Here is a 16,941-nt window from a genome sequence, read left to right as displayed (position 1 = left end):
CAAATAATAGTTATGAGTCCAAAGTTCATGAATTTACACGGTCGAGTGGCTTTCTTGTGCTTTTCTGGAAGTGTCGATGTTGATGTTGTCATTCCCTTATGAACGCCGTCAGTGTCCTGGTGTTTACGTATCCAAGAAGCCATCAGGAGGTATTCAAATGGTCAAATCACTTCATTGTCTGAGGTGGACTCTTTTTTTTATGCTTGTGATAGCAATTCTTGATGACATCTTTCCTGAAAGCTGGTTTGCTTGTCTGTAGTGTAGCAAACGTGAATTGGTAAGATGCGGTGACATGCCATGGTATGTTTGCACTCTCACCATTGTTCTGAGCTGAGCAGTAACATTGTCCTTCATAGGCAGAGTTGTACCTTGTCGTACCAGTTGTTGTCTGTCAGTCGTCTTGCTGTTCACTTGAGCGTGGAAGACTTGCATCGTCTGCTGCTGGTTGCTCAGATAAGGTTGCTAGACTTTCATGGTCTTGTTCATGCAAGGACTGCGCTCTGGAGTCTTGCGTTGCTTCCATTGTAGAGTCTGTCAATGAGCTCGCTGTGGAGGCTTGTACCGCTCTCTCTGTGGAGTCTGGCATCGTTCCCTGTGTGGAGTCATGCAGTGGTCTCGCTGTGGAGTCGATCTGTGCGCTCTGTATGGAGAAGTGCAGTGGTCTCGCTGTGGAGTCTGTCATCGCTTTCTGTGCGGAGTCGGGGACTCTTCATGGTGCGTAGACCACTCTCTTGGCGTCAGGCCTCTCTCTGTGAGCTTGTACTGTTCTCTGTCTCTTGTCGTCAGGCTGCAGCAGAATCCTGTACTCATGGGTCGGGATGTCGTCTATGCTGGGCTGAGGATCCTCAAATCCGAAGAACTCATCCATGACTGTGTCGGATGCTTCAATGTACAACACATCTTGTTGCGGTTCGGAATTGGTGCTGAGGTCGCGACGTCCAATGATGAAATCATCGTCTGAGTCGTAGTCTTCAAGGACTAAATCATCTCTTAGAGCGGTGCTAACTGCTTGTTGCAGGGTTCTGCGGAGGTTACTTTCAGCTACTGGTTGAAGTTCAGGCATTGTGCTGTCGTTCCAGTTGAAAACATTGTGTTTTCTGGCTTGAAATTTTTTTCCCCACTATTTTCGGACATTTCCCCTTTAAGTGGGCATGGTCCAGGACCTCTGATGTCATGACGCTTGTGACGTAGAGCGTAGGAATGGATTGCGCATGCGCAAAACACTGTTTTGCCGGTTTGCGTCGTCTCGGGAACTGCGCATGTGCGGCTCCATGCGCAAGATGGCTGCCAATCAAACTTGTCGTTTGCTTCTGTTGCAAGCCTACCGTTGGTGAGTATAGGCACCAGTTTTACCGATTTCTGTTGTGTTCACCTCACAGTAGTTTTCAAACTTGTCCAGGACTGTCTCTTGTCCTGTCCTTTGGAGTACTTAAAGGAGTTGAAGATTTCTGTTGCACTTTCACCCGCAATGGTGAGTAGAAGATCTATCTTCTGAGCATCGGCCACGCCATCTAGGTCGGATGCTACTATGTAAATCTCAAATCTCTGCTTGAATGCACGCCAGTTGGCACTGAAATTGCCATGAGGAACAGGAATCTCGATCATCCTGCCTGGCTGCTGTTGCTGGTAGTCACGGATCTTGCCGAGTTGAACTATATAGATTCAACAGGCACTACTGGTACCATGTTGTATACTCTGGGATAACACAGGCTGCAACTCGATGCAGCTTTGACCAAAAGATACTCCAGACTTTGAAGTAAGTTCAATGTGATTTATTGAACCAGGAGCACAGTTCTCTATGAGTTCGACTCTCCTGCTAATCTTGCTATAGTAACTCAGTCTAACTAACCAGTCTGCTCTAAGCCACGTGGTAGGTGTGATGCTTCTGATCTGCCCCTGCCCTACTCTCCAAGTGTCACCTGTGGAAAGATGTGTGCATGTGTGCCCTGTCCTTATATATAGCGTGTGTAATGCCCCCTTGTGGTAGTGTCACCTCTGGGTGTCTTGACTGCCCATTGGTCGTGTCCTATTCTATGTGTTCATTAGCTGTATGTCTGCATGTCATGACGTCTCTGGTGCTCCCTCTAGTGTTTACTTAATCGTAGTGAATTTACATTAACCCCATGTGTATTTACAGTGATGCATATCACCACAGGGCCCATGACCAACCTCTCAAAGCACTTCATAATGATCGAGGTCAAGGCCACCGGACGGCAGTCATTGAGGCACGTTGCGTGGTTCTTCTTTGGCACCGGTATGATGGTGGTCTTCTTTAAGCAGGTGGGAACCTCGGAATGGAGTATGGAAAGGGTGAAGATGCCCGCGAACAGATCTGCCAGTTGGCCCGCGCAGGATCTAAGTGCACAACCAGGGACCCCGTCAGGGTCTGTTGCTTTCCAAAGGTTCATTTTCAAGAAGACCTATCTGGCTTTGGAAGCTGTGACCTTAGGTATGGGTGTGTCTGAGGCTGCTAGGGCAGTTGACAACGGCTTGATGGTTTCCTGCTCAAACCAAGCATAGAATGAATGCATTGAGTTCATTGGGGAGGGGTGCGCTGTTGCCGGAGATTCTACTCGGCTTGGCTTTGTAGCTCGTTATATTTGAACAATAATGTTGAACAAACAAGCCACAATGTGGCCTTGCCACAACCGCCGAGAGTCTGTGATGTTAGTCTGTGACTCTAGCTTAGTCTGATATGAGCTCTTGACACATCTGATGACTTTGCGGAGGTCGTACCGTATTTTGTGTATAGGTCAGGGTCGCCTGTCTTGAACGCCTCAAACATGGTTTTCAGTAGGGAGTGAATCTCCTGATTAAGCCATGGTTTCCAGTTGAGGAACGTACATACTACCTTCTTTGGTATGCAGTCTTCTACACACTTGCTGATGAAGTCTGTGTCTGTGGTGGCATACTCGTTTAGGTTGGTCGCTGAGTTCTTGAATATGGACCAGTCCACTGACTCCAAGCAGTCAAGTAGGAGCTCTTCTGTTGCCTTAGACAAGCACTGCACGACCTTCTTAACCGGATTCTCCTGCTTAAGTTTCTGCTTGTATGACTGCTGGCTACAAAGAGGTCCTGGAACAAGTTGGTGAAAGGCTTCCACGTCCTGTGGAAACCCTACTCAGCCCCACGGTTGACAAATTTTATTTTTCCCCAGTTAGAGGAATTCCGACAGGTCAGACAGCCAGTCTGCAGCTTCGTGTGGTGCTGCCGATCAGGATTCTCCGGCGGCAGATTAGGGAGGCAAAAGCTATGGCGTCGGCCTCCCCATAAAGAGTTCTGTCTGCTCGGAGGCCCGAAGATCGGCAGGTTTGGGCATGGCTCCACCCTCACGACTTTAGACATTGCCTCAAAGAAGGTCGGCCTGAACCAGCCAAGTCTTGGCAGGTCATGAACATATGGGTGTGGATGGTCGGGCCTACCTGGCACCGTTCACACATGTCCTTCACCTGCGGGAAGAACCTGCTCATTCGGGTTTTGGTTCAGTGCACTCTGTGCACCAACTTAGCTGTATTAGGCTCAGCCCTGTGCATGTGGAGGTGGAGTTCGCCCTGTGTAGTGCTTCGATCCAGAGTCGTTGCCCCCCCCCCCCCCCCCCCCCCCGCCAGTTCTTCACGCACTTTTCCCTTGTCTCATCCAAGGGAGAGCATACCTCTTCCAATAGTCATCTGTACAGGTTCCCACAGTTCCCCTTCCCTAGGTCGCCTGCATCCAACCGTTCCTCAAGTATCGAGTGTCCTGGTGTCTGGGGGTATGTCATCGTTTCCTTTCTGAGTAAGTTTTTGACCTGTATATACCTCATTTTTTCCTCTTTAATAATAACAATAGTCTTTATTAGTGTCACAAGTAGGGTTACATTAACACTGCAATGAAGTTACTGTGAAAATCCCCTAGTTGCCACACTACGGCGCCTATTCAGGTACACTGAGGGAGAATTCAGAATGTCCAAATGTCCAATTCTGCTAACAAGCACATCTTTCGGGACTTGCGGGAAGAAACCAAAGCACCCAGAGGAAACCCACGTCGACATGGGGAGAACGTGCAGACTCTGCACAGACAGTGATTCAGGAATCGGACCCAGGTCCCTGGCGCTGTGAAGCAGCAGAGCAAGCCACTGTGCTGCCCATAATCTATATTATTGAGTCAGGCTCCGTGAGTTCTTCTAGGGTCGCTAATTTGTCATTTATTTACATGTCGCTAACCGTCAGTGTCCCGTTGTCCTCTCCCCACCTTTTGAAGGTGGGGTCCATTGTTGCTGGTGTGGACCTGTGGTTGTTACAGATGGGGGCCACAGTGGTCATTTCGGTCAGGCTGAAGTGTTTGATACAACGTTCGGAGCGTGGCTACCACCACTGGGCTTCTTGAGTGTTGGATCGGAAGCGATGTGAGTATGGTTGTGACTAGAGCTCGAAGGCACGTCCCTATGCAGCAACTCTACTCCATCTTCACTCATTCTGTGCCCAGTTCCTTCACCCATCCTCTCACTCTTTCTGCCTACTCTTTCTAGCTAACTTTATCTTACTTTTTTTATAAAATGTATTTTATTCCAAACATGTGTAACTTTCCCCCCTTTTACCCCCTATCCTCCCCCCCGCCTTGTGATGAACAGTTCCTCAAACATTGTCATGAACAACCCCCACTGTGTCTCAAAGCCCTCGGCCAACCCCATCAACTCAAATTTGATCTTTTCCAACCGAAGAAAGTCATACAGGTCCCCCAGCCAGGCCACCGCCCTCGGCGGCGTATCCAACCTCCAATTTAGCAAGATCCTTCAGCGGGCAATTAGTGAGGCGAAGGTCACGACATTGGCCCCCTTCCCCTACAGCAGTTCTGGCATTTCCGAAACCCCAAAGATTGTCACCATTGGGTCTGGCCTGACGTCTACTCCCACAATTTTAGATAACGTCCCAAACAACGCATCTCAGCAACTCTCCAGCTTCTCGCAACCCCAGAACATGTGTGCATGATTCACTGGCCCGCGCCCACACTTCTCACATTCATCAGTCACCCCTTGAAAGAATCCTCTCATCCTCACCCTGTATGTATCCTGTGCACCACCTTGAAACGAATCAAGATCATCCTCGAGCAGGAGACTGAATCAACCCGACACATCGCCTTGTACCACAAACCCCAGCCTCGCTCCCCGCTCCAATTTTGCCCTTCGTTTGTTTTTGAACTTCACCATTTGCACCCCCCCCTCCCAAATATGTCCCCAATCCTACCCTCTCCCATTTCATCCGGGAGCAGCATTTACTCCAATAAGGTGTACCCCGGCAACTTGGGAAATGTCCTCCACTCCTTTCGTGCAAAGTCACTCGTCTGCATGCATCTAAATTCACTCTCCCTCAGCAACTTCTCCCACAATTCATCCAGACTTGCAAACTTCCCTTCCAGATAAAAGTTCCTCACTCTCACCAGTCCCGTCTCCCTCCACATCCCATCCCTCTCCCCCGGCTTAAACCTGTGGTTCCTGCACTTGGTGTCAACACCGACATCCCCGCCAACTTAACGTGTCTCCACAGTTGATTTCACACCCTAACCTTCAACTGTACCACCGGGCTCCCATATAACTCCCCAGAGCTAGTGTGAGCTATCACCAGAGCTCTCAGACTGGGTCCCCTACAGGACTCCTCCTCCATCTTGACCCACTGCCCCCCCCCCCCCCCCCCCCCCCCCCCCCCCCCAAAACACACCATCGCCTCACCTTCTCCACATTCGCTGGTAGTGCAGCAGGTTCAGGAGAGCCGACACCCCTTTCTGCATCTGCCTCCATAGCAGGACCTCTTGACCCTCAGCACCTTTCCCACCCATCTCAAATCCGAAATCACTGTCTTCAATGACCGGAAGAAGGCCTTTGGGAGAAAAATTGGAAGGGTCTGGAAAACGAACAGGAACCTTGGCAGCACATTCATTTTTACAGCCTGCACCCTCCCTGCCAGTGCAGGTGTAATGGAGCCCCATAGTTCCTCCACCAACGTTGTCAAATTCCACCTGCGCATCGTAGTCCATTCTCTCGTCAGCTGAATCCCCAGGTACCTGAACATTTCCCTAGCTACCTTAAATGGCAACATCACCAAGTTGGCCCCCGCCCTGCCCCATTCACCGGAAGCACCTCGGTCTTCCTGACATTTAACTTATATCTAGAGAAGGTATATATATATAATTTATACCTCTCCAGTACACATACTCGAACTGATCCAACAAACAATGGGTCGTCCGCGTACAAGGACATCCGGTGTTCCCTGCTCACAATCCCTTGCCACTTCACAGACCCCTTAAGGGCCATCGCCAAGGCTCAATCGGCAGCACAAGCAACATCGACAGTGGCGACCCCTGTTTTGATCCCCCATGCAGCACAAAACTCCGTGAACTCATACTATTTGTACATACGCTTGCCACAGGAGCTACATATAATAAGCACCACAAGCCTCGGGCCAAACCTATCAAAGGTCTCAAATAAATACCTCCACTCCACCCATATACATATTAAAGCAGCAAATAATAGACAGAGCTAAGCGATTCCACAATAAACACATCAGGGGTGGGATTCTCCACCGGTGGATGCTCGATTATGCCGGCGCCCAGGGGTTTCCCGATGGCATGGGGCTGCTTCACAATGGGAAACCCCATTGACTGGCTTGCGTAACATAGAATCCCGCCAGCGGGTTGAGACAGAAATGTGGCTCGGCGGGGCGGAGAATCCAGCCCCAGATCTAAGCTCTAGTCCTGCCACATCTAGCCATGAATGGTGGTGGACAATTAAACAACTCGCTATAGAAGGAGGCTTCACAAATATCCCCATCCTCAATGATGGAGGAGCCCATCATATATTTGCAAAAGACTAGGTTGAGGCATTCACAACAATCTTCAGCCAGAAGCACCAAGTGGATGATTCATCTCGATCTCCTCCGGAGGCCCCCCAGCATCACAGATGTCAGTCTTCAGCCAATACAATTCACTCCACGTGAAATTAAGAAACAGCTGAAGGCACTGATACTGAAAAGGCTTTGGACCCTGACAAAATCCTGGTAATAGTACTGAAGACTTGTGCTCCAGAACTTGTCACACCCCTAGCCAAACTGTTCCAGTACAGCTCCAACACCGGCATCTACCTGGCAATGTGGAAAATTGCCCAGGTATGTCCAGTACACAAGAAACCCAACCCAGCCAATTACCACCCCATCAGTCTACTCTCCATCATCAGCAAAATGATGTAAGGAGTCATCAACAGTGCTATCAAACACACTTACTCAGCAATAACCTGATCACGGACACTCAGTTTAGGTCCCGCAAGGGTTATTCATCTCCTGGACCCATTACAGCCTTGGTTGAAACATGGATGGAATGCCAGAGATGAGGTGAGAGTGACTGCCCTTGACATCAAGACAGCATTTGATCGAGTATAACATCAAGGAGCCCTAACTAACTGGAGTCAATGGGAATCAGGGGGAAAGCTCTCTGCTGGTTGGAGTCATACCCGGCACAAAGGAAGATGGTTGTGGTGGTTGGAGGTCAATCATCTCATCTCCAGGGCACCACTGCAGGAGTTCCTCAGGGTAGTGTCCTAGGCCCAACCACCTTCAGCTGCTTCATCAATGACCACCCTTCCATCATAAGGTCCGAAGTGGGGATGTTTGCGGATGACTGCACAATGTTCAGCACCATTCGCGACACCTCAGATAATGAAGCAGTCCACGTCCAAATGCAGCAAGACCTGGACAATATCCAGGCTTGGGGCTGACAAGTGGCAAGTTAGATTCGTACCACACAAGTGCCAGGCAAAGACCATCTCTGACAAGAAATGATCTATCCACCGCCCCTCGACGTTCAATGGCATTACCATCACTGAATCGCCCACAATCAACATCCTGGGGGTTACCATTGATCAGAAACTGAACTGGACTAGCCATATTAATACTTTGGCTACCAGGGCAGGTCAAAGGCTAGGAATGGTACGGTGACTAACTCACCTCCTGACTCTCCAAAGTCTGTCCACCATCATTAAAGACCCAATAAAAAGTCTTCTCTGCATCCATAGAAATAATGACACCCACCCCACTGACGGAGTCATAACAACATTTAACAGATACCTGATGTTACTGGAGAGTGGCCTATCCTTTACGAAACCAATGTGACCCTCAGCGACCACTCCTGGTACACATCCCTCCATCCCGTCGCCACCAACCTAGCCAGCACTTTCAGTCTGTGTTCAGGCAGCATGGTGGCACAGTGGTTAGCACTGCTGCCTCACAGCTCCAGGGTCCTATGTTCAATTCCAACCTCAGGTGACTGTGTGGAGTTTGCACTTTCACCCCATGTCTGCATGGATTTCCTCCGGATGCTCCGGTTTCCTCCCACTGTCCAAAATTGTGCAGGTTAGGTAGATTGGCCAGACTAAATTGTTCCTTAATGTCTAAAAGTTTAGGTGGGGGTTTATGGGTTACGGGAATAGGGTGGGAGTGTGTGTTTTAGTAGGGTGGTCTTTCCAAGGGCCGGTGCAGACTCGATGGGCCGAATAGCTTTCGTCTGCTCTGTAAATTTTATGATTCAATATAACGTGGCCCTTCACCCATGAAGTGAGTGGTCGCACACAGGGCTGCTCCAGCTCCAGCACGGGGAGAACGTGCAGACTCCACACAGCCAGTGACCAACGATCATGACCATCTAGAAAGACAAGAGCAGACTCCACACAGCTCCAGCTCCAGTTACTGTGCATCTCCTTCCTTTGCTGGCGAAATTCGGCTTTGATGAAGGCCATCAACTGTTCCATCTGGCCTTTCCCACTGCCGATGACCCTTCCCCCTCCGCCATTTTCGCAATTGTTGCTGTGCCACAGGTCCTCTCAAATTATTTAGCCAGGCCTTTAACTATTTTCTGCTGGGTCTGTAGCCAGTAGACAGCCAATCTTGGGGAGAATCTCTCTCTCTACACCTTCTGCACCACTTTTTTGCTGGAGCTACCCCGTTACTGGGTATAAAGTGCCCAAACCAAAGCCTTCGAGTCGGAGCTGCCCTGTGTGCAACCACTCACTCCATGGCTGCCACCGGAAGCCAACTTTATCTTATTTTGTTGCCTTTTTTAAAAATGTTTTTTATTCTCCTTTTTCACATTTTCTCCCTAATTTACACCCAACAATAAACAATAATCAGTAACGAATGTAAGGCCAATCCCCATATCAGTAACAACAATCCCATCCTCCCACCAAACCCCCAAACATTAGCCCGCATGTTAACATAAACAAATGACAAAAAGGAATCAGGAATCACCCATAGTCACCATTAACACATACAGTCCCCCTCCTCCCAGCCCCCAACCCCCCCTCATGTAATCTATAAGGTAATGCAGGAGGTGGAGGAGTCGTCAGTGGAGGAGCTGAAGGCTCAATGGGAGGAGGAACTCGGGGAGCAGATAGATGACGGGACTTGGGCGGATGCCTTGGAGAGAGTTAACTCTTCCTCCTCATGTGCGAGGCTTAGTCTCATCCAATTTAAGGTGCTGCACCGGGCCCACATGTCCGGGACTACGATGAGTAGGTTCTTTGGGGGTGAGGACAGGTGCACCAGATGTTCGGGGAGTCCAGCGAACCACGCCCATATGTTCTGGGCATGCCCAGCACTGGAAGAATTCTGGAAGGGGGTGGCGGGGACGGTGTCGAGGGTGGTTAGATCCAGGGTCAAACCAGGGTGGGGACTCGCGATTTTTGGAGTTGCGGTGGAGCCGGGAGTGCAGGAGGCGGAAGAGGCCGGTGTCCTGGCCTTTGCGTCCCTAGTAGCCCAGCGGAGGATCTTGCTACAGTGGAAGGATGCGAGGCCCCCAAGTGTGGAGACCTGGATCAGTGACATGGTGGGATTTATAAAATTGGAAAGGGTCAAATTTGCCCTGAGAGGATCAATACAAGGGTTCTATAAACGATGGCAGCCTTTTCTGGACTTCCTGGCTCAAAGATAGGTATCTTGGTCAATAGCAGCAGCAACGCGGGGAGGGAGGGGTTTCTATTATGTAACTTAATATTGTGTTAATTTGCGTTTTAATTTGCGTTGTTGTTAATATGCTGTGTTGTTCATGGAGGTGGGGCGAATGTTTATGATTGCTAATATTGTTGTTATTTTTGGTATTTTATTATGGTTCGTTGTTGTATAAATTCAAAATTTTTCAATAAAAATTATTTAAACCCCCCCCCCCCCCATGTTCAATGTGAGCCGATTCTCGAAAGTGCATAATGAGTAATGGCCAAGAATTGTAGAACCCCTCCATCCTCCCCCTTAGTTCAAATTTGATCTTTCCAAGCATCAAGATTTCCAGCAGGCCCACCCACCACACCAGGTGGAGAGGGTGATCTCCACCCTAACAGGATCCGCCTTCGGGCGATCAACGAGGCGAAGGCTACAACATCTGCCTCCGCACCCGTTTCTAACCCCGCTGGTCCGACACCCTGAATATGACCTGCCGAAGGCCCGGCTCCAGTTTCACGTGGACCACTTTAGAGATTACCCTAAACACCTCCTTCCAATAATCCTCCAGCTATGGACAGGACCAAAACATATGAACGTGGTTTGTGCCCCCCCAAAGTTCACATACATTTTCTACCCCCTCAAAGAGCTGGCTCATCCTCGCCCTTGTGAAGTGCGCTCTATACACCACCTTCTCTTATTTTGTTACCTTATTTCACTTTGACTTGAGTTAACTTTACTTTACTTGATTTAATTTTGCTAGTGCTCCTTCCTGAAATCTAAGGAGCTACCTCTTTAAAAATGATTCATTTTCTAGTTTAAGCTATTTAAACACAATGCCTAATAGTAGCTTCTCACCAACCAATGAATTTTTTTTTTCAAACTCTGCCCGGTAGTGTGTCATGGCCACCTTTCTAAGGCGATATAGTTGCTTCCCAGTCATAAATGGTACGGCCACAGTACAGTCATTGAATTCGGAAGCCTGTGCACCAATGGTTAAATTCTGAGCAGCAACATGAGTAGGCACAATTGTGTGACTAGACTGATCCCAAGCATGTTAATTGAGCTCAAGCTATACAGTCCCAGCTGCAACGGGGTACTGATCATGTTTTTCCATTAGGGAGAGAAGAGGAGCGATTCTGGACAGCTATGTAATGGAATTAAATTTGAAACTTCTACCAGGCTTCAACGTGCGTGTAAAATTGCATGTTTCAGCAGCAGTCTTGACTTCTTGAGGGTTCAGTTGGCTGGACAGCTCGTGGAGATCAGATTGGTGGCAACAGCATGGGATTCAATCCCCATTTGGGGTGGATTTGGGATCTGCCTCCTTAGTAAAGGTCATAGTTCTCTGGGATCAGCACAGAACTGAAGATTGTAATTGGTAGAATGTGACTTTTGACATTCTGCAAGGATGTGCTGGGGCTTCAATAGTTATTTATTAATAATAGGTTAGAAACACACATATACAAAAGTGTTGATCACATGAAGATGAACAACACTGTAAGTAGTGTAGATAGAAGCTAACATTACAAAGGGACATTGAATGGGTAAGTGAATGGACAAAACCATCGGCAATCAATTTCAATGTAGGCAAATGTGAAATCATAAAAGGATACAATAGTGGAAAGGAATAGTGGCCCTGATGGAATGCATCCCAGAGTGCTAAAAGAGATGCCTAGGGAAATTGCAGATGCACTAGTGATGATTTATCAAAATTCACTAGACTCTGGGGTGGTCACGGTGGATTGGAAATTAGCAAACGTGACGCCACTGTTTAAAAAGGAGGTAGGCAGAGAGCAGGAAATTATAGGCCAGTGAGCTTAACTTCAGTAGTAGGGAAGATGCTGGAATCTATCATCAAGGAAGAAATAGCAAGGCATCTGGATGGAAATTGTCCCATTGGGCAGACGCAGCATGGGTTCATAAAGGGCAGGTCGTGCCTAACTAATTTAGTGGAATTTTTTGAGGACCTTACCAGTGCAGTGGATAACGGGGAGCCAATGGATGTGGTATATCTGGATTTCCAGAAAGCTTTTGACAAGGTGCCACACAAAAGGCTGCTGCATAAGATAAAGATGCATGGCATTAAGGGTAAAGTAGTAGCATGGATAGAGGATTGGTTAATTAATAGAAAGCAAAGAGTGGGGATTAACGGGTGCTTCTCTGTTTGGCGATCAGTAGATAGTGGTGTCCCTCAGGGATCCGTGTTGGGCCCACAATTGTTCACAATCTACATAGATGATTTGGTGTTGGGGACCAAGGGCAATGTGTCCAAGTTTGCAGATGACACTAAGATGAGTGGTAAAGCGAAAAGTGCAGAGGATACTGGAAGTCTGCAGAGGGATTTGGATAGGTTAAGTGAATGGGCTAGGGTCTGGCAAATGGAATACAATGTTGACAAATGTGAGGTTATCCATTTTGGTAGGAATAACAGCAAACGGGATTATTATTTAAACAATAAAATATTAAAGCATGCTGCTGTGCAGAGAGACCTGGGTGTGCTCGTGCATGAGTCACAGAAAGTTGGTTTACAGGTGCAACAGGTGATTAAGAAGGCAAATGGAATTTTGTCCTTCATTGCTAGAGGGATGGAGTTTAAGACTAGGGAGGTTATGCTGCAATTGTATAAGGTGTTAGTGAGGCCACATCTGGAGTATTGTGTTCAGTTTTGGTCTCCTTACTTGAGAAAGGACGTACTGGCACTGGAGGGTGTGCAGAAGCGATTCACGAGGTTAATCCCAGAGCTGAAGGGATTGGATTACAAGGAGAGGTTGAGTAGACTGGGACTGTACTCGTTGGAATTTAGAAGGATGAGGGGGGATCTTTTAGAAAAATATAAAATTATGAAGGGAATAGATAGGATAGATGCGGGCAGGTTGTTTCCACTGGCGGGTGAAAGCAGAACTAGGGGGCATAGCCTCAAAATAAGGGGAAGTAGATTTAGGACTGAGTTTAGGAGGAACTTCTTCACCCAAAGGGTTGTGAATCTATGGAATTCCTTGCCCAGTGAAGCAGTTGAGGCTCCTTCATTAAATGTTTTTAAGGTAAAGATAGATAGTTTTTTGAAGAAAAAAAGGGATTAAGAGTTATGGTGTTTGGGCCGGAAAGTGGAGCTGAGTCCACAAAAGATCAGCCATGATCTCATTGAATGGCGGAGCAGGCTCGAGGGGCCAGGTGGCCTACTCCTGCTCCTAGTTCTTATGTTATGTAAAAGCGAAGTCCCAAAAAGACTCTAGGTACACAGACCGTTAAAAGGTCATGAACGGGAATGGAAAGTGAATCAAAACAGAAATGAAAATCGCTTATTGTCACAAGTAGGCTTCAAATGAAGTTACTGTGAAAAGCCCCTAGTCGCCACATTCCGGCGCCTGTTCGGGAAGGCTGGTACGGGAATTGAACCGTGCTGCTGGCTTGTCTTGGTCTGCTTTCAAGGCCAGCGATTTAGCCGTGTGCTAAACCAGCCCCTAAACCAGCTAAACAGAATGCTGTCCCTTATATTTAGGAGGACTAGAATACAAGTGGATAGAAGTCATGCTTCAGTTATAAAAAGCCTTGGTTAGTCCACACCTAGAGTACTGGGAGAAGTATTGAGCAATATACCTGAGGAAGGATATACTGGCCTTGAAGGAAATGCAATTTAGATTTACCAAAATGATACCTGGACTCCAAGGTTATATTATGAGGAGAGATTACACAAAATAGGGCTGTTTCCCCTGTAATTTAGAAGGCCAAGTGTTGATACGATCAAGTTTTCAAGATACTGATGGTGTAGATAGAGAAATCATTTGACGATCAGGAGTCTAGAAGTTGGGAACACTGTTCCTCAAACAGCAATTGATCTTACATCAATTATTAATTTTAAAACTAAGATGTTATTGTTTGAAACAAAAAAAAGTATATGGAGTTAGGTTTTAAATTAACTGAATAACAGAACAGGCTTGAAAGTTAAATGACCTACTCCATGGGCAGCATTTTTACAGGAGGTGGGGTTTACTATTCTGCCAAGCAAAGAGTTGGGAGGGCTGACACTGGTCTTATCTGCCCCCGTAACAATTTGGACAGATCAGGAAGGCAGTAGGAAGGCCCTCCAAATAATTTTATGGAACCCCCCCACCCACCTGCAAACTAGCTGGCAGGGGTCTGTAAAATTCTGTTCATATTTCTAAATGGGGAAGGCTAATTAATTAATTTAATTCATAACTAAAAGCCAATGATTCATGTAGTGATACATGCTTCTAAAATGTAACGAGTATCAGGCTATTTTCCAAACTTACCTTCTGCTTATATTTGTCCATATCCTCTTTATTCCTTTTAGCGAGTAGTTCATATTCACCATGAATCTCTTTCAGAACCTGTTCTAGGTCTGTTCTATTTGAATCCCCTTGCTCAAGGTTCTGTATGTGCTCTACCTTCTTCTGCCAGTAAATGCGCTCCTGTAAGTCAAAACGTCTGTAAAATCAAGGACCATAAAAGGCCACTTGGTTCATCATATCTCATTGAGTTACTGTATGTGAAGCAGTTTGAGAGTTTTGAGATACAAAAATACTTTTTTAACGTTTAATTTACTCAGTCTAACATTTGGATGCACTTTGAACCTTCTTAATGTTTTTGACTGGACATCTAATCTGGTAAATTGTAGTATCTATCTCTTGAATAAAAATGTTCTTCCTAATATGTTTTTAATTTATGTTCATTGATTTAAATTTCTGGTCCTTATGGCCTGACTTACTTTGACATCATGTTCTGAGCTCATCATATCTATATCGTTTTGACACTTCATAGATTAAATTTAGTGACATATGCAGTCTGTGCCTATTGGAAAATTAGCGTTAAACCGGCAGTAATTTTCCAAACTGTTTTGATGGGAAACTCACAATTTACAGATGTTTTCATTTTACCCTTCATTAACTTTGTTTCTCTAGACTTAAGCATCTCTAATCTTTGTCTCATAGTTTATATTATTAAGGGAAACAAGGGATGTGGAACAAAGCCAGGTAAATGGAACTGAGGAAAGGAATCACATAATTATTACAGCACAAAATTTTGTCTCTCTGCTGACTCTACGAATGAGGAATTCCCCACCCCCAACTTCCCCCTGTAGCCCTGCACATTCTTCTTTTTTGGTTAATAATCCAATTCCCGCTTGGATACGTCTTTTGGACCTCTCGGGCAGTACATTCCAGATCCTAAACACTTGCTGCGTGAAAGATTTTCTCCTCATTGCTTCTCTTGCCAATTACCTTAAATCTGTGCCCTCTGGTTCTTGATCCTTCCACCAATGGGAACAGTTTCTCCCTATCTACTCTGTCCAGACACATTATGATTTTGAACACCTCTATGAAATTTCCTCTCAACGTTAATACATAAGGAAAATACTGCAGATGTTGGAAATCTGAAATAAAATAAAAAAATATTGGGAATGCTCAAGTAGGTCCGCCAGCATTTGTGGTGAGAAACACAGTTAACATTTCCGGGTGAAATAACCTTTCAAGATAATCAACAGCTGAGAGGAGTGGATTGTTAGAACTAAAAACAATGCTAACAGCTTTCAGAATAGACATGTAAATGGAACGTTAATTTCATTATAGATTTGAGTGAGGTGGCATAGTTTGGTTGGAACATTAAGTAGGAAAATTAGAGTTCCAATGGGTTAAAGTGAGAGATTTGGTGGTGTGAAGAAGTCATACTCAACGTGAAATGTTGGGCAGAATTTTCCCATGGCCCCGCCAATGGGTTCAATAGCAGGCACTGGGGGGAGAATTTGGCAAGAGTCCATAAATTGGTTTCATGCCAGCATGAATTTCCTGCAGGATCCACCATTGGTGTCAACCGTGGCAGGTTGGGAACCCCACTGGAGGCTGACGTGAAACTGACTTGCATTCTGCTAGTGGGATGCAGATGGAGGCTGGACCAGAATATTCCACCCACTCCCGATTCTCTGTGATGCCAGAGGGAAAATACACTGATCCAGAATTCATTGAAAAAATGTGGCAAGTATAGGTTGGGACCCACCTGAGCAATGCCTGGGGCTGCCTCTGGAGTTCAGCAGTGGGTGGGGGGAAGCATCTATGGGTGTGATTCAGTGCTATGAGGAGATCCGTCTTCCAGGCTCAGAGTGTTCTGTCTTACAGTGACCCATCTTCTTTTCCAGGTGCCCATCTTCTTTCCTCAATGGCGGGATATGATGTTCGCCATCTTTTAAGTATGGCACCCAGAAATGATCACAAGAATCACTCAATTATCCCCATCCCGCCACAGATTATGGTGCCAAAACTCATTGCCTAATTAATGAGGTCAGGGCTGTATGGTATGGCATGGTTTCTGCCGGTCTCCGCAGCATGAAATACTCCACGTTCCCAGCCCTGCCTTTGGGCTTAATTCCAGATGGAAGAATTCTATCCGTTACCTGTTTCTCTCCATAGATGCTGCCAGACTTGCTGGGTTTTGCAGCACACATGTTTATATTTCATATTTCTATATTTCATCTGCAGTATTTTGCTTATGAATTTAAGGGATTTAGTGGTACAGCTACACAAATCATTCAATATAATAATGCAAATCAATAAAGCTATAAAAACAAATAAAGCACGACAGTTCACTTCTAGAGAAATAGAATTTAAATAGAAATACAAATTTTATGTTACACGTACAAAATATCTTAGTTCTGCCATACATAAAGCATAATTCTATTATTGTCATTCGTGAACTTCTAGTGGTGGCCATGGTGTGAGTGGTCACACACAGGTTTCGAGTATATGAAGCAGGGATGTGTTGCTGCAATTGTACAGGGCCTTGGTGAGGCCACACCTGGAGTACTGTGTGCAGTTTTGGTCTCCTTCTCTGAGGAAGGATGATCTTGTTCTTGAGGGAGTGCAGTGAAGATTTACCAAACTGATTCCAGGGATGGCGGGACTGTCATACGAGGAGAGATTGACTAGGTTGGGATTGTTCTCACTGGAGTTCAGAAGATTATGGGGGGATCTCATAGAGA

At 46.5% G+C, this 16,941-nt stretch overlaps 1 protein-coding gene across 3 annotated transcripts in view; it reads right to left on the bottom strand.

Annotated features, from left to right (window-relative positions):
* Positions 1–16,941, bottom strand: part of LOC119962211 (vimentin-like) — a 216,909-nt gene that overhangs the window by 93,263 nt on the left and 106,705 nt on the right. For 2 of the 3 annotated variants that reach the window (XM_038790183.1, XM_038790184.1), the window contains one exon: positions 14,225–14,383. The exons of the other annotated variant lie outside the window; for it this stretch is intronic. In XM_038790183.1, coding sequence (XP_038646111.1) covers positions 14,225–14,383 — 159 coding nt within the window. The remainder of the gene's footprint in view (positions 1–14,224; positions 14,384–16,941) is intronic. 3 annotated transcript variants of the gene reach the window in all.

This window comes from Scyliorhinus canicula, chromosome 2 (genome assembly GCF_902713615.1).
Source record: "Scyliorhinus canicula chromosome 2, sScyCan1.1, whole genome shotgun sequence".
In the NCBI taxonomy this organism is placed as follows: Eukaryota; Metazoa; Chordata; class Chondrichthyes; order Carcharhiniformes; family Scyliorhinidae; genus Scyliorhinus; species Scyliorhinus canicula.
Note: the sequence above shows the minus strand (reverse complement) of the source record. Positions and strands in the feature narration are given on the sequence as shown.